We start from the raw sequence: 27092 nt of genomic DNA on the forward strand, positions 1-27092 counted from the left end.
AAAGTAAAGATATAGACACGGTAATTGCTGTAGGAACAGATGGACTGCATTTTATTACAACAATGCACACACACAAAAAAAAAAAACTCTCAAAAGAGGGAAAGAAGTACATCGGAGTTCCTTATGACAGCTGTGCCTAGGGCATGACAACACACAGGCAGGAGACAGGAATTGTTACTTGTAACCTTTACACCTGCAGGTTTCAGCTGCTGGGGTTTGTTTATAAAATAGCCACATGCACCCTTTGAGACGAGCCCACTTGGACCTCTTACTCAATCCCAGAGGAGCTGACTTGACACAGCAAGGAGAGAAAAAAAACCAAACATACCTGTTGCTGTTAACAATAAGACCCCAGAGGTCTATATGAGAATTAGAAGAATCTCCGTGTGGTCAAAATTTTATTACAAACATTATTATAAAATACACTGATCAGCCATTACTTTAGGACCAACCACCTAATATTAAGTAGCTTCACCTTTTGACACCAAAACAGCCCTGACCCAGGTATGGATTCAACTACACCTCTGAGGATATACTGTGGTATCTGGCACCAAGCTGTCAGCAGTAGATATTGGCAAGTCCTGTAAGTTGAAAGGTGGGGTCTCAATGGATCAGACTTGTTTTTCCAGCACATCTCACAAGACATTCGATTGGATTGAGATCTGGAGATTTGGAGACCAAGTTAACATCTCAAACTTGTGTTGCACAAACCATTCTTGAACCATATCTGCAGTGTGACAGGGTGTATTACCCCGATGAAAGAGGCCACTGCTATGAATTCATCAGACCAGGCCACCTTCTTCCATCACTGTGTGGCCTAGTTCTGATGATCACATGCCCATTGTGGGTACCTTTTGGCTGTGGACACGATTTAGCATGGGCACCCTGAGCAGTCTGTAGCTACGCAACCCCACACACAAGTTCTGATGCCCATTTTTTCTGCTTTCAACACGGCAACTTCAGGGACATCGTGTTTACTTGCTGCCCAATATATCCAACTGACTTTCAGAAGTCATTATGAGATAATCAATGATATTCACTTAACCTGTCAGAGGTCACAAAATTACAGCTGATCAGAGGAGATATGGCACATGTGGACAAAAATGAGAAACAAGGGCAAGATAAGCATCCTCTGACCTCATTTGAGTGCCAAAACTCAGCAATTTCTTATGCAACATGGCCATTGGGATTTGTTCAGCCCTGAGCAATGGGCAGCTACAGATCTCTGTGCTGATGAGGAACCATCTGAATATACACTAGAGTCCTCACGCTCTCTTCATGTTAAAGATTGCTAATGTCTTTCATAACAAGAAATGACACTACACAGAACAGAATCTGCATTTTGCTCTGAATCTTCATCCCAAAGAACCATGTGGTCTCTGGCTGTACAAAACAGACTGCAAATATTCAGCTGTCACCCACTGCAACCAGATTACAGATGCAGTTTTTGTGGCGAAGATTATAAAATGAAAGAAGAATCCTGCTGCATTCTACAGGTGAGGACTCTTGCTGTTCCATCTGACATCTAGTTTTTCATGAGCAAAGAAACAGCTAGAGATTTAAAAGAATAAACCAAAACCAAATGTTTGATAAAGTATTGACAGATGATATAATACAAAGATTAAAGTGGGAAGATCTGTATACTTACCTATTCTGAGGCTGCTCGGGTCTGACCACGATTGGGTTCCAGCCCCGGCTTCGGTATAGAAAAGAGACAATCTACAACGGCTGCCCCATAGTAATCCTATGGATGATGTTATCAATTAGACTGCAACCATTGTTGGTGAGCTCTCCTATTCACTGAATCCGGCAGCTGGAGAGAATATGTGACCGGACAGGACTATCCACAGCAGAAGTATAGACTTCTTTCCTTTACAGCAGTTGTCTCCAAACTACAGTGCAAGGGCCAGATGCGGCCCTTTGCTTGCTTTCATCTGGCCCTTGGGTCATTATTCCCCACACTGTCAGCAACGGTGGAGCATAGTTCCTGCCCCTGACACCTACAATGGGGCACTATTCCTCCCACTGATGCCAATGATGGGGCACTATTCCTTCCACTGACGCCAATGATGGGGCACTATTCCTTCCACTGACGCCAATGATGGGGCACTATTCCTTCCACTGACGCCAATGATGGGGCACTATTCCTTCCACTGACGCCAATGATGGGGCACTATTCCTTCCACTGACGCCAATGATGGGGCACTATTCCTTCCACTGACGCCAATGATGGGGCACTATTCCTTCCACTGACACCAATGATGGGGCACTATTCCTTCCACTGACGCCAATGATGGGGCACTATTCCTTCCACTGACACCAATGATGGGGCACTATTCCTTCCACTGACGCCAATGATGGGGCACTATTCCTTCCACTGACACCAATGATGGGGCACTATTCCTTCCACTGACGCCAATGATGGGACACTATTCCTTCCATTGACACCAACAATGGCTTCTCGCAAACTGCAAATGGGACTTCTTATGGCTCTGTATCAACAATGGCTTTCTTCTTGCCACTCTTCCATAAAGGCCAGATTTGTGGAGTGCACGACTAATAGTAGTCCTTTGGACAGATTCTCCCACCTGAGCTGTGGATCTCTGCAGCTCCTCCAGAGTTTCATGGGCCTCTTGGCTGCTTCTCTGATTAATGCTCTCCTTGCCTGGCCTGTCAGTTTAGGTGGACAGCCATGTCTTGGTAGGTCTGCAGTTGTGCTATACTCTTTCCATTTTTGGACGATGGGTTGAACAGTGCTCTGTGTTCAAAGCTTAGGATATTTTTTTATAACCTAACCCTGCATTAAACTTCTCCACAACTTTATCCCTAATCTGTCTGGTGTGTTCCTTGTCCTTCATGATGCTGTTTGTTCACTAATATTCTCTAATAAACCTCTGAGGGCTTCACAGAACAGCTGTATTTATACTGAGATTACATTACACACAGGTGGACTCTATTTACTAATTAGGTGACTTCTGAAGGCAATCGGTTCCACAAGATCAGGGGTACTGGATTAAAATTCATGGAGGTCCAGTCAGTAAAAGATTCTTCCAACAGAGGTCTGGATCACATGTTGGTGCCATGATTCAGATCCTTCACATCACAATCCCCATCTCCTCTTAGGTTAATATTTCTGTGGCTGGAGAACGGTCATGAAATTGAACATGTTCCCAACTTGCAGAAAAATGTGCTGTACATCAGATGTGCGGGGGTGCCATTAATTCTTAAATGCACCCCCACACATTGCCACCTAAGGCACATTTTCACACACACCAATGATGCAGCACGATTTTAAAAGAAGTGTCAAGAACGTCTTCCCTGTCTTTCTTTAGGGCAGAGCAGCACTTTAACCTCCCTAGCGGTCTGATTATTTCAGATTTTTGGTGCTGAAAGCGGTACCATTATTTTGCATGGAAATATGTAGTTTTTTTATTGTAGGCTGTAATATTTAGGAATTACTCACTGAAATCTGTCCGAACAAGAGTCTATTAAACATCCCGGGTATGATAAAATTTGAAACACAAAATCATAAATTATAATTTAATAAATAATCATAAAAAATAATAATATAATAATAATACTACATTTAATTCAATAATATAATCAAACCAAAAACACTGAAATTTGAAATATAGCGCCAAGTTCGCACATCGCTGAGCAAAGTCGCAAAATTATTTTCAGTGTCTGATGACGAATTTCCCCACGAATCATTATCACTCAATTCTGCAAGTGGTTCTGATTTACTATCGCTGTTCTCTAGCTGATCTAAACCCACTTTTGACCTAAAGGGACACTTTTTGGACGCCATGGACTTTTCTAAGTTTCCAGGCAGAAAGAACAGTCAAAATGCAGACAGGGCACAGGACAAAGCACTCGGGACAAAATGTCTGTGAAATGGGTTGAAACAGCAATGTTTTACTATGCAAAATCGTTTTGAAAAAAATGAAATTTTTTCTTAAATTCTCAAATTTCCTGCCGCTGGCGGCGCCCGTACGTCCCGACGTCACAGGGACCGGAACACAGGAGCCGGATGCCGGCATCAGGCTGAGGAGATGGCCGGGGATGCTGCAGGGGACACATCGTGGGAGCGAAGGACAAGATAAGTGCTGCAGGGACTCCCTATGCAGCACCGCATGGTAAGCCTGAGTGTAGCTCGGGGTTACCGCTTTTGGTACTGACATTTTACCCCGAGCTACACTCGGGAATACCGCCAGGGAGGTTAAAATGAATGGGCTGCCCAACCTGTGACGCATGCATGCAAAGTTCTCTCTTACTATCCTCAGTCCCCCCCCCATAATTGTCCTCTGCCCCACTATAATTGTCTTCAGCTCCCCATTACTGTCCTAAGTCCACCCAGAATTGTCCTCAGCTCTCCCATTACTGCACTCAGCAGCCCATTGCTGTCCTCAGACTCCCCCCCCCCCCCTCACATTACTGTCCTCATCCCCCCCCCACATTACTGTCCTCATCCCCCTATTAATGTCCTCAGCCCCCCCTCCATTACTGTCCTCAGCCACCTATTAATATCCTCAGCCCCCTCTCACATTACTGTCCACAGCCCCCTATTAATGTCCTCAGCCCCCCCACACATTACTGTCCTCAGCCACCTATTAATGTCCTCAGACCCCCCCCCCCCCCTCACATTACTGTCCACAGCCCCTTATTAATGTCCTTAGCCCCCCCTCACATTACTGTCCACAGCCCCCTATTAATGTCCTCAGCCCCCTCTCACATTACTGTCCACAGCCCCCTATTAATGTCCTCAGCCCCCCAACACATTACTGTCCTCAGCCACCTATTAATGTCCTCAGACCCCCCCTCACATTACTGTCCTCAGTCCCCCCCCTCCCATTACTGTCATCAGCCCCCCATTAATGTCCTCAGCTCCCACAGTCACATTACTGTCTGCAATACTCCCCCCCCCCCCCCCCTTCACATTACTGTCCTCAGCCCCCCTTACATTACAGTTCTCAGCCCCCCTTATAATTGTCCTTAGCACTCCCATAATTGATCTCAGCCCTCTAAATTACTGTTCTATCCCCCCATTATTGTCTTAAGCAGCCTTACTTCACATTCCCCCCTCCTGTCCTACCTTACACAGGAGAGTGAGAAGCACAGGAATTACACAATTTACTACAAGAAGTCAGGACAGAGGCCGGGAGCTGCAAGCTGGTGATTGGCTGCTAGGACCGACCTAACAACCAATCAGCTGCCTGATAGCCCGGGAAGCAAACCCTTCGTGCTGAGCTGTCTTTCCTCCCGTTGTAGGCTACGAGGATTACAGCGGTGATGGCAGCAGGCTTCTAAATGGCAGGACTGCGGCGCTCCGGGCAGGAAAGAGTCGGTCCGTCATTTAGTGATGCCTGCACTAGATTTTAGTTAGGGGTATCTGAAAAGTTTGGTGTGCATTTGTATTCAGCCCCCTTTACTCTGATATAGTAAAAAATTTTGAAAACCATTTATCATTTTCCTTCCTCTTCACAATAATGTGCCACTTTGTGTTGGTCCATCACATAAAATCCAAATAAAACACATTTACGTTTTTGGTTGTAACATGACAAAATGTGCAAAATTTCAAGGGGTATGAATACTTTTTCAAGGCACTGTATATATTAGTTTAGTGGTGTTATCAAACCAAATAAACTATGCCTACTGTAAATTAGAAGCCACGCCATCATACCTGGTGGTGGGTGACCGGAAGTGGCCTGTTTGAGGTTTTGTTCATGACAGCATCTGTGGGGTGCCTGGCACAGTACATGTATGAGTCATCCAGCCTGATTTACACACGGACAGGACCCCTGGGAACAATCTATTCTCCTGTGAGAATCTCCAAGTTTCTTCATTTGTCTTCATCCCAAGGAAAATATAAACCCTTCTACACAAACACAGCTGGTCCACGCTATGGTGATGGTGGAGATACTGGATACTCTTCATGATACACATGTATAACACCCCTACATGCATGGATTGCTGATGATGTTACTCTGTGCCAGTGTACACTGCCACACAGGTAAGTCACCTACTCAACTGACTGCAAGCATGGGGCTATATGCAGCTCTATCCTACCTTATACCTGTGCCTACCTGCAACTTACATACACACACACCTGTGCAACCTGCATCATCATCCCCGTCACACCTGTGCAACCTGCATCATCATCCCCGTCACACCTGTGCAACCTGCATCATCACCCCCGTCACACCTGTGCAACCTGCATCATCATCCCCGTCACACCTGTGCAACCTGCATCATCATCCCCGTCACACCTGTGCAACCTGCATCATCATCCCCGTCACACCTGTGCAACCAGCATCATCATCCCCGTCACACCTGTGCAACCTGCAGCATCATCATCCCCGTCACACCTGTGCAACCTGCATCATCATCCCCGTCACACCTGTGCAACCTGCATCATCATCCCTGTCACACCTGTGCAACCTGCATCATCATCCCCGTCACACCTGTGCAACCTGCATCATCATCCCCGTCACACCTGTGCAACCTGCATCATCATCCCCGTCACACCTGTGCAACCTGCATCATCATCCCCGTCACACCTGTGCAACCTGCATCATCATCCCCGTCACACCTGTGCAACCTGCAGCATCATCATCCCCGTCACACCTGTGCAACCTGCAGCATCATCCCCGTCACACCTGTGCAACCTGCATCATCACCCCCGTCACACCAGTGCAACCAGCATCATCATCCCCGTCACACCAGTGCAACCAGCATCATCATCCCCGTCACACCTGTGCAACCTGCATCATCATCCCCGTCACACCTGTGCAACCTGCATCATCATCCCCGTCACACCTGTGCAACCTGCATCATCATCCCCGTCACACCTGTGCAACCTGCATCATCATCCCCGTCACACCTGTGCAACCAGCAAATTCATCTCCCTCACACCTCTGTCCACCTGCAGCTCTATCCTCTCAGAGCTGTGCAACCTGCAACTTCATACCCCCACACCTGTGCAACCTGCAACTTCATACCCCCACACCTGTGCAACCTGCAACTTCATACCCCCACACCTGTGCAACCTGCAACTTCATCCCACACACCTGTGCAACCTGCAACTTCATCCCCCACACACACACACCTGTGCAACCTGCAACTTCATTCCCCACACACACACCTGTGCAACCTGCAACTTCATCCCCCACACACACACCTGTGCAACCTGCAACTTCATCCCCTCCCACATCTGTGCAACCTGAAACTTCATCCCCTCCCACACCTGTGGAACCTGCAACTTAATCCCCCCCCCCCCAAACCTGTGCAACCTGCACCTTCATCCCCCCCCCACACCTGTGCAACCTGCACCTTCATTCATCCCCCCCACACCTGTGCAACCTGCACCTTCATTCATCCCCCCCCACCTGTGTAACCTGCACCTTCACACCCCCCCCCCACCCCCACCTGTGAAACCTGCACCTTCACACCCCCCCCCCCCACCTGTGCAACCTGCACCTTCACACCCCCCCCCCACCTGTGCAACCTGCACCTTCACACCCCCCCCCCACCTGTGCAACCTGCACCTTCACATCCCCCCCCACCTGTGCAACCTGCACCTTCATCCCCCCCCAACTGTGCAACCTGCACCTTCATTCCCCCCCCCCAACTGTGCAACCTGCACCTTCATCCCCCCCCCCAACTGTGCAACCTGCACCTTCATCCCCCCCCCCCAACTGTGCAACCTGCACCTTCATCCCCCCCCAACTGTGCAACCTGCACCTTCATCCCCCCCCCAACTGTGCAACCTGCACCTTCATCCCCCCCCCAACTGTGCAACCTGCACCTTCATCCCCCCCCCCCCCCCCCAACTGTGCAACCTGCACCTTCATCCCCCCCCAACTGTGCAACCTGCACCTTCATCCCCCCCCAACTGTGCAACCTGCACCTTCATCCCCCCCCCCCCCCCAACTGTGCAACCTGCACCTTCATCTCCACCCCCCCCATCTGTGCAACCTGAAATTTCATCCCCCACATCTGTGCAACCTGAAACTTCATCCCCCGCATCTGTGCAACCTGAAACTTCATCCCCCCCCCGCATTTGTGCAACCTGAAACTTCATCCCCCCCCACATTTGTGCAACCTGAAACTTCATCCCCCCCCCATCTGTGCAACCTGAAACTTCATCCCCCCACCTGTGCAACCTGAAACTTCATCCCCCCCCCCCCATCTGTGCAACATGAAACTTCATTTCCCCCCCCCCACATCTGTGCAACATGAAACTTCATTTCCCCCCCCCCCCCCCCACATCTGTGCAACATGAAACTTCATTTCCCCCCCCCCACATCTGTGCAACATGAAACTTCATTTCCCCCCCCCCACATCTGTGCAACATGAAACTTCATTTCCCCCCCCCCACATCTGTGCAACATGAAACTTCATTTCCCCCCCCCCCCCCCCCCCCCCACATCTGTGCAACCTGAAACTTCATTCCCCCCCCACATCTGTGCAACCTGAAACTTCATCCCCCCACATCTGTGCAACCTGAAACTTCATTCCCCCCACATCTGTGCAACCTGAAACTTCATTCCCCCCACATCTGTGCAACCTGAAACTTCATCCCCCCCATCTGTGCAACCTGAAACTTCATCCCCCCCATCTGTGCAACCTGAAACTTCATCCCCCCCATCTGTGCAACCTGAAACTTCATCCCCCCCATCTGTGCAACCTGAAACTTCATCCCCCCCACATCTGTGCAACCTGAAACTTCATCTCCCCCCCACATCTGTGCAACCTGAAACTTCATTCCCCCCACATCTGTGCAACCTGAAACTTCATCTCCCCCCCACATCTGTGCAACCTGAAACTTCATCTCCCCCCCACATCTGTGCAACCTGAAACTTCATCTCCCCCCCACATCTGTGCAACCTGAAACTTCATCTCCCCCCCACATCTGTGCAACCTGAAACTTCATCCCCCCCACATCTGTGCAACCTGAAACTTCATCCCCCCCACATCTGTGCAACCTGAAACTTCATCCCCCCCACATCTGTGCAACCTGAAACTTCATCCCCCCCACATCTGTGCAACCTGAAACTTCATCCCCCCCACATCTGTGCAACCTGAAACTTCATCCCCCCCACATCTGTGCAACCTGAAACTTCATCCCCCCCCCACATCTGTGCAACCTGAAACTTCATCCCCCCCACATCTGTGCAACCTGAAACTTCACCACCACCCCCCCCCCCCCATCTGTGCAACCTGAAACTTCATCCCCCCCACATCTGTGCAACCTGAAACTTCATCCCCCACATCTGTGCAACCTGAAACTTCATCCCCCCCACATCTGTGCAACCTGAAACTTCATCCCCCACATCTGTGCAACCTGAAACTTCACCCCCCACATCTGTGCAACCTGAAACTTCACCCCCCCCCACATCTGTGCAACCTGAAACTTCACCCCCCCCCACATCTGTGCAACCTGAAACTTCACCCCCCCCCACATCTGTGCAACCTGAAACTTCACCCCCCCACATCTGTGCAACCTGAAACTTCATCCCACCCACATCTGTGCAACCTGAAACTTCATCCCCCCCCCAATCTGTGCAACCTGAAACTTCATCCCACCCACATCTGTGCAACCTGACACTTCATCCCCCCCTACATCTGTGACACCTGAAACTTCATCCCCCGCACATCTGTGACACCTGAAACTTCATCCCCCCCACATCTGTGACACCTGAAACTTCATCCCCCCCACATCTGTGACACCTGAAACTTCATCCCCCCCACATCTGTGACACCTGAAACTTCATCCCCCCCACATCTGTGACACCTGAAACTTCATCCCTCCCACATCTGTGACACCTGAAACTTCATCCCCCCCACATCTGTGACACCTGAAACTTCATCCCCCCCACATCTGTGACACCTGAAACTTCATCCCCCCCACATCTGTGACACCTGAAACTTCATCCCCCCCACATCTGTGACACCTGAAACTTCATCCCCCCCACATCTGTGACACCTGAAACTTCATCCCCCCCACATCTGTGACACCTGAAACTTCATCCCCCCACATCTGTGACACCTGAAACTTCACCCCCCCCCCCCCCACATCTGTGCAACTTGAAACTTCATCCCCCGCACACTTGTGCAACCTGCATTTTCACCCCCACCTGTGCAACCTGCACCTTCATCCCCCACACACCCGTACAACTTCATACCCCCACACCTGTGCAACCTGCAACTTTATCTCCCTCACATCTGTGCAACCTGCAACTTCATCCCCCCTCGCACCTGTGCAACCTGCAACTTCATCCCCCCTCGCACCTGTGCAACCTGCAACTTCATCCCCCCTCGCACCGGTGCAACCTGCAACTTCATCCCCCCTCGCACCTGTGCAACTTCATCCCCCCTCGCACCTGTGCAACCTGCAACTTCATCCCCCTCGCACCTGTGCAACCGGCAACTTCATCCCCCCTTGCACTTATGCAACCTGCAACTTCATCCTCCCCCGCACCTGCTCAACCTGCAACTTCATACCCCCACACACACACACCTGTGCAACCTGCAACTTCATCCCCCCCCACACACACCTGTGCAACCTGCAACTTCATCCCCCCTACACACCTGTTCAACCTGCAACTTCATCCCCCCTACACACCTGTTCAACCTGCAACTTCATCCCCCCTACACACCTGTGCAACCTGCAACTTCATCCCCCACCCCACACACACACCTGTGCAACCTGCAACTTCATCCCCCCCCCCACACACACCTGTGCAACCTGCAACTTCACCCCCCCCCCCACAAACACCTGTGCAACCTGCAACTTCATCCCCCCCACACCTGTGCAACCTGCAACTTCATCCCCCCCCCACACCTGTGCAAGCTGCAACTTCATCCCCCCCCACACCTGTGCAACCTGCAACTTCACCCCCATACATACAGCTGTGCAACCTGCACCTTCACCCCCCACACACACCTGTGCAACCTGCACCTTCACACCCCCCACCTGTGCAACCTACAACTTCACCCCCACGCACACCTGTGCAACCTGCAACTTCATCCCTTCCTCACACACACATTTCTGCCCACCTACAGCTCTATGCCCCTCCCCCCGTTGCAGTGACTCCGGTGCCCCCTCCTGCTCTGGGTGTTACGTTGTGGGGTGTGCTGCCAGTACTATTCCCAGCTGACAGGCCCCGCTTTCCCCCTATGTGCCCCATGACTTCCCCTTCCACCTAAGCGGACAGCTGACATCCAGCATTAGGCCTCAGCTCATCCCCGGCCTCTCGTAGATCTGCAGAGAGGACTCCTGCCCCGGCCGTCCGTCCTCAGCAGCCCTCCCCCTGGATCCGACTCCCAGGCCTCCCACACCTACCATGGTACAGATAGAAGCGATCCTGGAGACTGTCATTAGGATTTCCATCCGCCCGGCGCCATCTTCACCCGATCACCGCCAACAGACAGGCCGGAGCCGCGCGCTCCCGCCCATCGGACACTCCGTACTGAGTCAGTGCGCGCCCCCGCCTCCCGGGACCCCCTGTGCGCGCTCTCGCCGGTGGAGGAGGAGTCGGGGAGCGGGTGGTGGAAGTTCAGAGATAGAGAGAGGACGATGCGTGTGACCGTCACATGGGGAGAAGGTGACAACTCCTCCTGTATTCCCAGCCTGTGTCGCCCTGTGAGCCCCCCCCACACATTGCACCAATGGAAACCTCCCATTCTAAACATGGCCTCCAGTACTTAGTCTGCCCAAGGGCACAGTCTGCATGGAGTTTGTGTGTTCTTCCATGTTGTCATAGGTTTCTTCAAAAGAAGAATCTGAAAAATCCATAATTCTGCTGTACATTCTGTCATAGAGCCACCAAAGAATGCAAAGTGTACACCCTTAGTGGCATTCTGTGAAAAGCGTTCTGTGGTGGATCGTTTTTCAGAGAGTGGTACAGGAGCGGCTGACATTCAGAGGGCGGGCGATGCTGAACTTATTTATTTTTGAGAGCCAAACAAGGTTTCTAAATGGGAATACCGAGCCGTAACCAGCGGAGGTCCTGCCTGCCAAACACCACAGGGCTGTCACCATTAACCACTCGCCCTCCAGAGCTACCCCTGATGAAGTCATGTGGTGCGTGACGATACGCGCGGGGAGGAGTCAGGTGATGTCAGCGCTCCTACACCATTCTGACAGGCAGGGACTTGCTCTCCATTTTTTGATTCTGCATTTTAACACTATTATCATGTGAGTTCATATGCTTTAATAAATATACACCTTTTAATCACTAGCCTACAGGGCACGTACACCCCCTTCCTGCCCAGGCCAATTTCCAGCTCTCAGCGCTGTCACACTTTGAATGACAATTGCGCGGTCATGCAACACTGTACTCATATGACATTTTTATCCTTTTTTTGAGACAGCTTTCTTATGGTGGTATTTAATCACCTCTGGGTTTTTTATTTTTTGCTAAATCAAAAACAACTGAAAATTTTGAAAAAAAAAAAACCTTTTTCTTAGTTTCTGTTATAAAATTTTGTAAATAAGTGATTTTTCTCCTTTACTGATGTGCTCTAATGAGGCTGCAGTGATGGGCACTGATAGGCTGCATTAATGGGCACTGATAGGCGCACTGATGAGGCACTGGTAGGTGGCATTGATGGGTATTGACAGGGCACTGAAAGGCAGCACTCATATATGGCACTAATAGGCGGCACTGACTGGCACTGATAGGCGGCACTGATAGGCAGCAGTGATGCACACTGATAGGTGGCACTGAAAGGCAGCTCAGATGGACACTGATGTGGCATTGATGTGCACTGGTAGGCACTGATGGGCACTGGTAGGTGGCATTGATGGACACTAACAGGTGGCACTGATGGTGCTACACTGATCATCAGGGCACACTGATCATCAGTGCCCTGATGATCAGTGTACATGTCCCCTCTGAGGAATGCTGACTACCAGCTCTCCTCTCCTCACGAGCTGTCAGCGTGACAGCTCGTGAGGAAAGAAATGCTGATAACCAGCATTTCCTTATTTACGTGCGATCAGCTGTGATTGGACACAGCTGATCACATGACAGAGCAGCCGGTTTTGGCTCTTTCCATTGTTCATTGATCTGCTGTGTCCAAGGGACACAGCACACCACCAATTGCCATGCTGCGTGCCCCCGGAGCCGCGCATGCGCGGTTAGAGTGGGAGAACGTCATGTGATGTCCTCCCAGAACGAGAGAACCGCCTTGCGCCCTGCATTTCCTTGTATGGCGGGCAGGAGGCGGTTAAGAAGCCTACTGCACTATGGTCCACTTTGTGGTTGTGGCGCTTTATCCACAGAGCTAGCTGTACTGATATCAGGTACCATTTGTGAAGGTCCAGTGGTGATTCATAAGGGGAAGAGTGCACAGAGGAGCACGTTATGTGTTACCCCCACTAATAGGGGAGATGCTTTGTTTGACCTGTGTCCACATACAGGTCCATGCGAGAAGGTGAGAGTCCACCTGGAAGTCTATGTTCACTGTGGTGATCCACATGTATTGAAGATTTACAGCGCTGAGATTTTGGGTGCAATCACCAGCAGGAAGATTTTTCACTTATTTGGATTTTTTTGAAGATTTGCATTCATTTTTATGGTTTATCATCTTTTGAGACTATCAGTCATGTTTTTGTTTATATATTTACATGTGTTGATTTATGCTAGCAGTGCAACACTTTTATTTGTTTTAGTCTGTTTTTTAATGTTTACACACATAACACATGTTTGCAGCAGCTTATTTATTATTATTCTCATTATTTGGCAGCGCACGATTTTCTTTTGCTTTTATCCTCCAGAGGATAAAGTGCTGCGTTACTTTAACTGACAATTGCGCGGTCCTGCAACGCTGCACCCAAATGAAATGTATGTCCTTTTTTTCCCAACAAATGGAGATTTATTTTGGTGGTATTTGATCGCCTGTGCGTTTTTATTTTTTGCACTATAAACAAAAAAAGACTGACAATTTTGAAAAAAACTATATTTTTGACTTTTTGCTATAAAACATCAAGTAAAAAATGTAAAAAATCACATTTCGTAATAAAATTAGGCCAAAATGTATTCTGCTACATGTCTTTAATAAAAAAAAATCCCAAAACGTGTAAATGAAGTGGTTTACATGAAAGCATCTACAAATGGTGGTATATATACTGGAAATTTTATTTGTTTATTTTTGTTATACTAGTAATGGTGGTAATCAGCGACTTATAGCGGGACTGCGGTGGGCATTCTGACATTGGGGGGAAACTGACTTGGTGTCACTGACATCCCCAGTGACACTAATACAGTGATCAGTGCTAATAAAAAGCACAGATACTGTACTAATGACACTGGGCAGCAAGGGGTTAACATCTGGGGCAACCAAAGGGTTAACTGTATGCTGTGTGTGTATCATTATGGGTGCTGTGTGCTGTTCTTTACTGTGTAAGCACGCTGCTTTGTATTGCTCCGCTATGCAGAGCAATACAAAGCAGTGTGCTGGAGCTGACAGGGGAGAGATCTGTATTGTTTACATACAGACCTCTCCCCTGTAAGTGATACTCGGCGATTGCTGGGTGCCAGCGGGGAATCACCAGCCGGGACCCAGTGATCAACAGCTGTAGCCGCCAATGGTGGCACGGCTAGGGCACGCACGCCCCCTACCCAGAAAAACAAAATCACATATACATAATTTTGCTTATGTAATTATATACGTAATATTGCGCAGCCCTTACGACCTGTAGCAGTAGTTCTGCTATAGGGCAGTCGAGAAGCGGTTAAACAGTGCGGCGGTGGGTGGTAGATTTTTAAAAAGGCCCTTCATGCAGTGTAAACTAGGTCTTGTACCTCTCTTCTAATTACATGGGTAACAAGTCCAATATTTACAAACCGGGCAGTGCTAACCCACCCTGAGCCCTACCCCCCCCCCCCCCACACACACACACACACACACGCAACCCTGACATGTTACCCTAAAACTGGCCACACACTGATAGATTTTTCTTGTTCATCCCCTCCAAAAGATTATTTATTTGCAAAATTTTATAACAGAAATTAAGAAAAGCATGTTTCTTTTTCAGCATTTTTGGTCTTTTTAATGTATTTAGCAAAAAAGAAAAACTAAGCAGTGATTAAATACCACCTGAAGAAAGCTCTATTTGTGAGAAAAAAATTTCATATGGGTACAGTGTTGCATGACCACGCAATTGTCATTGAAAGTGCGACAGCGCTGAAAACCTTGGCAGGATGGGGGTAAAAGTGCCTGGTATTGAAGTGGTTACAGCTTCATTGCAAATAAATCATCTTTCTTGATATATTTAGGCCAAAATGTATTCTGCTACATTTCTTTGGTGATCAGTGTTTATTATTTAGTCTGTAGGAAAGAGTCCACAAACTATGGTATATACAATGCATCCAGAAAGTATTCACAGCGCTTAATTTTTGCCACATTTTATGTTACAGCCTTATTCCAAAATGGATTAAATTAATTTTTTGGAATAAGGCTGTAACATAACAAAATGTGGCAAAAGTTAAGTGTTGTGAATACTTTCTGGATGCACTGTATCTGAAATCCAAAATTACCCCTTTTTGGAAATTAGACAGTCCAAGGTATTTAGTAAGAAGCAGGGCACGTTTTTCAAAGTTATAATTTTTTGTCAGCATTTTTTAGTAAATTAAGAAATTAGAAAAAAAAATCTAACTTTTTTTAAACATACGGTCACCAGTGCAGTACAGCATCATCATATAACTGGTGTGGCAGTGATCAGGGACACTGAATGGTGACAGTACAAAAAGAAAGAAAATGGTAATCATTTTTTGTTTTATTTTGTTTTTCTTTTTTATTACAATTTTTTGTTTTAACCGCTTCCCATCCGCCCTATAGCAGAAGTACTGCTACAGGGTGGCACGGGTGTGCAAAATTACGTGTGTGTATATATATATATATATATATATATATATACACGTGATTTTGCAGTTCCACAGTCTCAGCTGTCAATCACCGGGTCCTGGCCAGTGATTACTCGCCGGCGCCCGGTGAATGCTGAGCATCACCGACGGGGGTGGGGAAGAACTTTAAACAATACAGTTCTCTCCCCTGTCAGCTACTGCACACAGCCATACAAAGCAGTGTGCTTCCAGTGAAGCACACACACAGCACAAGCACACTATGTAAAACGGCATACAGCACACCCTTTGATCGCCCCACATGTTAACCCCTTCTTGCCTAGTGCCATTAGTACAGTGTTAATATTGCTTTTATTAGTACTGATCACTGTATTGGTGTCACTAGGGATGTCAGTGACACCAAGTCAGTTCCCTCCAGTGTCAGTGACACCAAGTCAGTTCCCTCCAGTGTCAGAATGCCCACCGCAGTCCCGCTATAAGTCGCTGATCGCTGCCATTACTAGTAAAAACACGTAAACACGTAAACAAATTACTTTATAATATCTAATATCCAGGGAGCTGCAGTTGTGTGGATGAAAATGCCTTGTTGATGTCGGAGGAGAATGGGCAGACTGGTTGCTGCAACATTTAGATGGTAGGGTCAGAATTTGGCATAAACAACATGAAAGCATGGATCCATCCTGCCTTGTATCAACGGTTCAGGCTGGTGGTGGTCTAATGTCATAGGGGATACTTTCTTGGCACTAGCAAGGTGTACCTAATAAAGTGGACAGTGAGTGTGTAAATCCTTTTTGTGTAAACCAAATATCTTTGCAACCCCAGATATTACCTTGTAAATGTAGCAGTGACATCATCACTGGGCTGTACATAGCATGTGCAGAGAGCAGATCCGTAGGAGTGGCCCGACAGGTCCCCACCCACTACAGGCTTCCTCCAGAAAACTAGAGTAGGGGGTGAGGACAAGACCAGTCACCCTGGACAAGGATAGAGTGACAGCTCCTGCAAAGAAGCAAACATTCACACTGGATTACTGCACAGATCTGGAAGAAATACACAAAGCACATCAAGATTCAAGTAAGAACACACATGATGAATGTATTTAGATAATATTTGCTTATCCTGGAGTTCAGCTTTAACCACTTTCCACCCTATTGTAGTATGACAGCCGGGCGGGACTTTCATAGTTCTGGGTGGATATCATATGTAGACGCCTCCTGGAATGCTCCTTGCACGTGGTCATGCGGCCACGCTGCAGGCTTGGTCTGTCATTGGCTGTGTTCACCGGACACAGCTGATGACAGATCATTGAACCAGCCCACTGCTGGTACCATGTGATCGTTGTGACCAATCACAGCAGATGACATGACAATTGTAAATAATGAATGGCTTCCATTCTTGCCATTCATTGTGCACAATTGTGTTGCTAGCTGTGACTGGACATTTTGAAAACGCAGCAGCCAGGAAATCGAATATTGCTCTTGCACCATGTGATTTCCCTGCGGGCGCTGTGTTTTTGGATGCATTTTTAAAGAGCAGTGGATTTTTGTTGTGATTCCTGACCCCGCACCCACCCGCAATAGTGTGAACCTAGCCTTATGAGTTGCTATCTAGCTAATCGGCAGTTTAATTTTGCATTACTGTTATGTATATTTTTTTGTTGATTTTACAGCCGTGGCAAAAAGTTTTGAGAATTACACAAATATTAATTCTCACAAAGTCTGCTGCCTTAGTGTTTTTAGATCTTTTTTGTCAGATGTTACTACGGAATACTGAAGTATAATTACAAGCAATTCATAAGTGTCAAAGGCTTTTATTGACAATTACATTAAGTTTATGCAAGGAGTCAATATTTGCAGTGTTGTCTTTTTCAAGAGTTCTGCAATTCATCCTGGCATGCTGTCAGTCAACTTCTGCGACACATCCTGAGTGATGGCAGTCCATTCTTACATTATTATTATTATACAGAATTTATATAGCACCAACAGTTTGCTCAGCGCTTTACAATGTAACGGGAGACAATACAGCAACAATACAGTTCAATACAAGAGGGTTAGGAGCTTACAATCTAGGAGATAATCAATGCGTGAAGTTTGTCAGAATTCGTGGGGGTTTTTTGTTCACCCAGTTTGTGGATCCAGCACAGGGTTCATTCTCTAGTTGCCAACATCCCAAAAGCTATATACCCAAAGATATGTTCCCCGACAGTTTGTACTGGGATTTTTAAGGCAACTCAAAACTAATAATATAAGCATGTAAATAATTTTATTACAAAATTGTGGTGAAACATCATAATTTGACATATAACACAAATGTTAAAATCATACATCGAAAAAAATGGCAAAAATGCCTGTAAACTTGCTGTGGGCTGTGAATTGATATTCACCCTCTCCTGTGAACCAGAAGAAAGCGAAGGGCGAGTAAACTTCAGCTGAAAAGAACCGATGCGTTTCAGAGCAAAAGTCTTTTTTCAGGGGTATGCTGAAGGGAAAGGATGGCCAAGAAGCATTCTACAGAATATGGTGGACATAAATAAGAATCAACAATAACATCACTTATGATATACAGTCAAAAAATGCATAAGTATACGTCCAGTTTTCTTTTGTAATTTATCTTGCCATAATTGTACAAAAAGAACAGAAAATGATCTTCTTTTGATGTGCTCACCATCAACACCTTGATGCACCAGGGATAGATGGCAAGAGGGCTCAGGAAAGGGGGAGGGAAACCAGCCCCCAAAGTGAATTTCTCACACAGGGATCACCGTAATCAGACAGCGGAGCCACTTAGTTGGCTAAAATAGCCAAAATGGATCTATAGGAACACAATGTAAGCATTTACTACACTGTGTGCCCGCATGACTTAGAGAACAATTTATCAGATAAAACAATGTCATATGACAAAACGGAGAAGTTAAAAAATAGCAGTTTGTTGCATATACAGGTGAAACTCGAAAAATTTGAATATCGTGCAAGAGCTCATTTATTTCAGTAATGCAACTTAAAAGGTGAAACTAATATATGAGATACACTCATTACATGCAAAGCAAGATAGTTCAAGCCGTGATTTGTCATAATTGTGATGATTATGGATTACAGCTCATGAAAACCCCAAATCCACAATCTCAGAAAATTAGAATATTACATGCAATCAATAACACAAGGATTGTACATAGAACAATATCGGACCTCTGAAAAGTATAAGCATGCATATGTACTCAGTACTTGGTTTGGGCCCCTTTTGCAGCAATTACTGCCTCATTGCGGCGTGGCATGGAAGCTATCAGCCTGTGGCACTGCTGAGGTGTCATGGAAGACCAGGATGCTTCAATAGCAGCTTTCAGCTCTTCTGCATTGTTCGGTCTCATGTCTCTCATCTTTCTCTTGGCAATGCCCCATAGATTCTCTATGGGGTTCAGGTCAGGTGAGTTTGCTGGCCAATCAAGCACAGTAATCCCACGGTCATTGAACCAAGTTTTGGTTCTTTTGGCAGTGTGGGCAGGTGGCAAGTCCTGCTGGAAAATGAAGTCAGCATCCCCATAAAGCTTGTCTGCGGAAGGAAGCATGAAGTTCTCCAAAATCTCCTGGTAGACGGCTGCTTTGACTTAATGAAGCACAGTGGACCAACACCAGCAGATGACATGGCTCCCCAAATCAACACAGACTGTGGAAACTTCACACTGGACTTCAAGCATATTTCAGTGTGTGCCTCTCCATTCTTCCTCCATACTCTGGGTCCTTGGTTTCCAAATGAGATGCAAAAGTTGCTCTCAGCAGAAAAGAGGACTTTGAACCACTGAGCAACAGACCAGGTCTGTTTTTCTTTAGCCCAAGTAAGACGCTTCTGATGTTGTTTGTTGTTCAGGATCGGCTTGATCAGAAGAATACGACATTTGAAGCCCATGTCCAGGATCCATCTGTGATGCACTGACTCCAGCCTCAGTACACTCCTTGTGAAAGTCCCCAACACTTTTGAATGGCCTTTTCCTGACAATCCTCTCCAGGCTGCGGTCATCCCTGCTGCTTGTGCATCTTTTTCTTCCACACTTTTCCCTTCCCTTTTCCCTTCCACACCAACTTCTTTTGCAATCACCTTTTGAGGCTTTCCCTCCTTGTGGAGGGTGTCAATGATGGTTTTCTGCACAACTGTCAGGTCAGCAGTCTTTCCCATGATTGTGATTCCTACTGAACCAGACTGTGAGACCATTTAAAGGCTCAGGAATCCTTTGCAGGTGTTATGGCTTAATTAGCTGATTAGAGTGGGACACTTTGAGCCTAGAATATTGCACCTTTTCACAATATTCTAATTTTCTGAGATTGTGGATTTGGGGTTTTCATGAGCTGTAAGCCAAAATCATCACAATTATGACAAATCACGGCTTGAACTATCTTGCTTTGCATGTAATGAGTGTATCTCATATATTAGTTTCACCTTTTAAGTTGCATTACTGAAATAAATGAACTTTTGCACGATATTCTAACTTTTCGAGTTTTACCTGTAAGGTGGATTTGCTACGATGAAATAACATGTCAGCATAGAAAACTTTTTAAGATGAAAGGATGTACATAAGTATAAATATATAAGCGCCACAGTAGCTGTCAGGGATCCCCGCGATCCCTGCTGCGATGGTCCTGGCGCAGGCGCACTGCTCCGCCCTGTGCAGGGACACGGGCACTAGGTCCGGGCCGGCCGCGGCGTTCGAGTTCGCGCATGCGCAGTAGAAGCCGCGGCCGCCCGCTAGGCACCAATGGCAGCGCAGGGCGGGATATTTAAATGTCCCTGAGCTGTCATTTCGTTCTGGTCTTACCTGCTTCCTGTGATTCTGAACCTGTGCCTTGTAAGTTATTTGACCCGGATTGTTCTTGACCTGCTGATTTCTCCTGCCCAGACCCTTGCTTTGCCTGACCTCTCTCCCTGGATGCCCCTCATTAGATCTGACCTACTGTTGCTGACCTGGCGTGTGACCCGACGATTCTCTGCCTGCTCCTTTGTACCTTACCGTCCTCTACGTTACCAACTCGGCCTGTCTGACTTCGCACTTGCTCAGCCATCCATCCATCCATCCCATCGGGGTCGCCCGACCTCCTCACATCTGGCTCTCCCTGGTTGGAGCCCCTGGCGAACACCCCTACCACTGACAGGTGTGCTCAGTAGTGGCGACCTGGTCCCGGGGTACTACAAGTCCATCCCCACCATCAGGGGCTCTGGTGAACAAGTACCCTGGGGCTTAGACTCCGCGCTCTGGGCACGCCTGACCGGTGGAGTGCTAGTGGTGCCGCTCGGCGGTCCCTCACAGTAGCCATGGGCTCCCTGCATTTAATATTATGCAGACAGTTTAAGTCTTATCAAAAAACTGAACAAAATATTAAATAGACTATATGTATAATAAAATGAAAAAATATAATGATGAAAAAAATAATATATCATAAATACCCATAAAACTCAATAGTGATAACACAAGATTATCATCATTGGATTCATGCATTCATATTTGTGGAGATGTTATGGTAAGATGTATGTGGACGTTCTCTCATATTCACTCGTGATGTTTGAAAATATTGTATTTATTTTATACAATGTTTTAAAATGATTAATATGTGTATACATATATCTTTTATGGTGAATTGTTTTATATATTTTTTTTGCCCATAGTTGTACTTGTATATGGTGTGAACTTCCGCCAGGTTCCCACCTCACTTCCTGTGTGGAGGTGTGTATTGCAGTTGACCAATCGGAGGATTGATGTCTCTGATTGCCGGCTCTATAAAGAGTAACACACCGCACTGCACCATCACCCCTATGAGTAAGTCGGAAGTGACAAAACGCATCAGAGCATGATGGTGCGGCAACCGGAAGTGACATGGACTGTGACCGGAAGTGATGCGACGGCGTCTATTACCAACAAACCGGAGGTGGTGAGAGCACCTGGTCTATGTTCACTTCAGGCTTATCAAAGGATATATTGTTCGGGCTTGTTTTATTGATTTTTCTTGTGGGTAAGGTCCAAACACTTTATTAAAGGATCTGTTTGTTCATACTACACCATTGGAGAGTTTTTTGTTTGTTTTACATGGTCAATTGTGGAATCTTTATCTCAAGTGATCTATAATCCATGTATAAATGGGAAATATGTCCCAGGAAGCTTGTTGGCCAACCACGAGAGTGGAAGGCAAATATTTGTGGTGAGTTATCACAAACTATTTATAAACTTCTGTTATCACTATTGAGTTTTATGGGTATTCACGATACATTATTTTTTTCATCATTATATTTTTTCATTATTGTATTCATTATTGATTATTTATTCAGCGCCACTTTAAACACTTTATTAATTTGGTGTTTTAATTTTGAAAGAATTTTTTTTGGTTTATATATAGTGGCAGCTCCTTTACATACAAGTTGCATTTGGCGTGATATAATAGGTGTTGATTACATTATCACATTTATTTTATAAAAGTTTTATATGTATAATATGGTTCTAGGTCTTCATGCACACTGGACATTTTTACAACTGCTGTTTTTGGCTTTTGATGTTTTTTTCTACAGTCAGTAAACTCCCCAGCATGTTATCCTATGTGTTCATGCACACATAGACTGTAATCAACATTTTTTGGCAAGGGCGTTTTTTTGGCTGGGAAAAAACCCAGGACTAGTGGGTTTCTAGAGGAGTTTTTTAGCTGTGAAAATGCTCAAACACTGAAAAACGCGTAAAATGTGGTAAAACGCTGTAAATTGCAACAAACCAGCTTTTTTGGACTTTTTTTGTTACCAGCATTAATAAAACGCCCAGTGTGCATAGAGCCTAAACATATAGACATTAAATGATGAAGGTATATGCATATGTATAGATGTAAGTATATAGGTGTCAGAGTAGCCATGGGCTCCCTGCACTTAATATTGTATGCACATTTTAAATCCTACCAGAATCAAGGCATGATACTGGATAGACTGCATGTATATATGTAGATATATATAAGAATTCATTCATACCAGCACAAAGATCTTCTTATAAAAACACTGGATGTGGATAATAGCCCAATGCATGATTTGATATCAGCGGTGCACCGCATAGAAACAGCAAGCCAAATACTGCAAAGGAGGGCTTTATAACTACCTCATCAGATCCTCCCAAAAGAGATTAGTTGTTCAAGGTGTTTAAACAAGAGAAAGTGTGAAAAATAGCCCTTTCTTACCTAGATCCCCAGATAAGTCTTATGAGGCGAGCTCCTCGTGATGTGACAACTCATAGATCAAAAAGTCTGCTGTGTATTGCATGGACCAGGATTTAAATATGGTGTCAGAATGCCCATGTGTGCGCAGTACGTGCCATGAATTGCGCATGCGCAGTTCCACTGTCATGGCATTCCACCGAGGCATCGACGCACGGCGCTACCCCGCCCCATGTTTACCCATCTCTGGAGGACTGACTACAAGTTCTCAATGGGATTAAGGTTTGGGGAGTTTCCTGGCATATACCCAACATGTCGATGTTTTGCTCCCCAAGCCACTTAGTTATCACTTTTGCCTTAGGGCACGGTGCTCCATCACGCTAGAAAAGGCATTGTTAGTCACCAAACTGTTCTTGGATGTTTGGGTGAAGTTGCTTTCAGAGGATGTTTTCGTACCATTCTTTATTCATGGCTGTGTTCTTCTGAAGGAGCCCACTCCCTTGGCTGGGAAGCAACCCCACACATGAATGGTCTCGGGATGCTTTACTATTGGCATGACACAGGACTGGTGGTAACGCTCACCTTTTTTTCTCCAGACAAGTTTTTTTCCGGATGCCTCAAACAATCGGAAAGGGGATCCATCACAGAAAATGACTTTATCTTCAGCAGTTCAATCCCTGTACCTTTTGCAGAATATCAGTCTGCCCCTGATGTTCTTCTTGGAGAGAAGTAGCTTCTTTGCTACCCTTCTTGACACCAGGCCATCCTCCAAAAGTCTTTGCCTCACTCTGCATGCAGATGCACTCACACCTGCCTGCTGCCATTCCTGAGCAAGCTCTGCACTGGTGGTTCCAGCTGCATCAGTTTTAGAAGATGGTCCTGGCCCTTGTTGGACTTTCTTGGGTGCCATGAAGCCTCTTTCACAACAAGTTCTTGATGATCCCATAAATGGTTGATTTAGGTTCAATCTTAGTAGCAGCAATATCCTTGCCTGTGAATTCCTTTTTGTGCAAAGTGATGATGACTGCAGGTGTTTCCTTGCAGGTAACGATAGTTATCAGAGGAAGAACAATGATTTCAAGCACCACCCTGCTTTGAAATCTTCCATTCTGTTATTCTAACTCAGTCAGCATGACAGAGTGATCTCCAGCCTCGTCTTCATCAACACTGACACCTGTGTTAATGAGAAAATCACTGACATTATGTCAGCTGGTCCTCTTGTGGCAGTGGAATTTTTTTGGGGGGAATTAATTTCATATTTATGGCAAAGATGGACTTTGCAAATATTTGCAATTCATCTGATCACTCTTCATAGCATTCTGGAATATATGCAAATTGCCATCATAAAAACTGTAGCAGCAGACTTTGTGAAAATTAATATTTGTGTCATTCTCAAAACATTTGGCCAATATTTTTATTTTTTTTTACCTCCACAATCATTTACAGTTTTATTATATACAACATTTTAGTCTTATACATATGCATCTAATTTTAGAAGGTAATTGAATTTCATGTGACAATTTCATTGTAATTATACTATGTTTTTTGTTTTATAATTTGAGGTGTATACGTATACATACAGTTGTGTTCAAAATAATAGCAGTGTGTTGAAAAAAGTGAATAAAGCTCAAAATCCTTCTAATAGCTTTTATTTCCATACACACAAATGCATTGGGAACACTACACATTCTATTCCAAATCAAAACATGAAGAAAAATATATCAAATTTGTGTTCTCTAAAAAAATTGAAGAAAAGTGAATATTAGACTGTTCAAAAAATAGCAGTGTTTGTATTCTTCTTTACAAACTCAAACATTCACTATATAAACTGAAAAATGTTTGAAGATTTTGTTTCCTTTGAATCACTTAATTAATATTTAGTTGTATAAGCACTGTTTCTGAGAACTGCTGTACATCTGTGTTGCATGGAGTCAACCAACTTCTGGCACCTGTGAACAGGTATTCCAGCCCAGGATGATTGGACTACATGCCACAGTTCTTCTCTATTTCTTGGTTTTGCCTCAGAAACTGCATTTTTGATGTCACCCCACAGGTTTTCTATTGGATTAAGATCCGGAGATTGGGCTGGCCACTCCATAACGTCAATCTTGTTGGTCTGGAACCAAGATGTTGCATGTTTACTGGTGTGTTTGGGGTCGTTGTCTTGTTGGAACACCCATTTCAAGGGCATTTCCTCTTCGGCATAAGGCAGCATGACCTCTTCAAGTATTCTGATGTATTCAAACTGATCCATGATCCCTAGTATGCGATAAATGGGCCCAACACCGTAGTATGAGAAACATCCCCATATCATGATGCTTGCGCAACCATGCTTCACTGTCTTCACAGTGTACTGTGGCTTGAATTCAGTGTTTGGGGGTCGTCTGACAAACTGTCTCCAGCCACTAGACCCAAAAAGAACAATCTTACTTTCATCAGTCCACAAAATGTTACGCCATTTCTCTTTAGGCCAGTCAATGTGCTCTTTGGCAAATTGTAACCTCTTCAGCACATGTCTTTTTTTCAACAGTGGGACTTTGCGGGGGCTTCTTGCAGATAGCTTGGCTTCACATAGGTGTCTTCTAATTGTAACAGTACTCACAGGTAACTTTGAATGGTAGTTTTTCACTTTCGTCCACATCTTTCAGGTTTTGGTTGCCATTTTAAAGCATTAGCGATCATTTTAGCTGATCAGCCTATCATTTTCTGCACTTCTTTATATGTTTTCCCCTCTCCAATCAACTTTTTAAGCAAGGCATGCTGTTCTTCTGAACGATGTCTGGAACGACCCATTTTCCTCAGAATTTCAGAGAGAAATGCACTGTAACCAGCATGTACAACATTTGCTGCCTTCCTTCCTTAAATAAGGGCAATAATTGCCACCTGTTTTTCAAAGAATGAATGACCTCACTAATAGAACTCCACACTGCTATTATTTTGAACATGCCCCTTTCAATTAGTGATTCCATTACACAGAATCAGCAGCATGCATGTCATGACTGTAGGGTTTGTTGGATTTCTATTACTCTACTACACCTGCTAGTAAATTATTTGCTATGTAGAAATATCATTTCTACCAAAAACAGTGATTGATCAGGTTAGTGATGTCTGACTGCTATTATTTTGAACACAACTGCACATACATTTTTTTAGTCCTGATGAAGGGGATGGCGTTTGACCCCCCTCAAATTATATTGGCTGTTTATATATGATCTATACCAACAATTAAAATGACCTTGGACTCTTCCATCCCGCTTTTGGTCTGGGGCTCTTTTCTGTATTTCTGTTTGAATTACTGGGTGCTCATTGGGGGAAGTCTTGCCATGCTAGAGCCGGAGCTATTGAGCTTTTCTGAAGTTTTCTGCCAACTGACTGCATGTACAAGTTCATTGCCTCTTTAAATGGGTTTTCTGGAGGTTTAAATGGGTTTTCATTGTTGCCTGTGTTTCTGATTAAGTTACGCTACCACCTCCCCCTCACTCCCCCTCTCTGTTGGGGTCCCTTAAGGTTCTGTCCTCGGGCCCCTTCTCTTCTCCATCTACACCTCCTCCCTTGGCCAACTGAAACACTCTCACGGCTTCAACTACCATCTCTATGCCGATGACATGCAAATCTATCTCTCTACCCCTCGCCTCACCCCTTCAGTCTCTGCCCCAATCACTAGCCTACTGAACGACATATCGGATTGGATGTCACTCCACTTCTTCAAATTAAACCTTTCCAAAACCGAGCTCCTAGTTTTCCCCCCAGCCCGCGCACCCCCCCCGACTTTTCCATCACGTCCTACAATGCCACCATCAGTCCCACCCCACAATACAGAGTACTAGGTGTCATCCTAGACTCCAACCTGTCTTTCCAACCCCAGGTCCAATCGCTGACAAACTCATGTTGACTCCACCTCCTCAACATCTCCAAAATACGTCCATTCCTAACCCCGGAAACTACTAAACAACTCATTTACTCCCTTATTATATCACGACTCGACTACTGTAACTCCCTCCTCACCGGCTTACCTCACCACAGGCTATCCCCGCTTCAGTCTATTCTGAATACTGCG

At 45.8% G+C, this 27092-nt stretch overlaps 1 protein-coding gene across 1 annotated transcript in view; it reads right to left on the reverse strand.

Annotated features, from left to right (window-relative positions):
* The window catches only part of USP12 (ubiquitin specific peptidase 12), a 109938-nt gene extending 98354 nt beyond the window's left edge, over window positions 1-11584 (reverse strand). The window contains exon 1 of the mRNA XM_089685827.1: window positions 11345-11584. Within this exon, the coding sequence (XP_089541953.1) occupies window positions 11345-11392 (48 nt within the window). The 5' untranslated portion in view covers window positions 11393-11584. The remainder of the gene's footprint in view (window positions 1-11344) is intronic.
* Between the last annotated feature and the right edge of the window lie 15508 nt (window positions 11585-27092).

Source organism: Staurois parvus, unplaced genomic scaffold (assembly GCF_062004578.1).
Source record: "Staurois parvus isolate SC_StPar_1 unplaced genomic scaffold, SC_StPar_1.0 ptg000387l, whole genome shotgun sequence".
NCBI lineage: Eukaryota > Metazoa > Chordata > Amphibia > Anura > Ranidae > Staurois > Staurois parvus.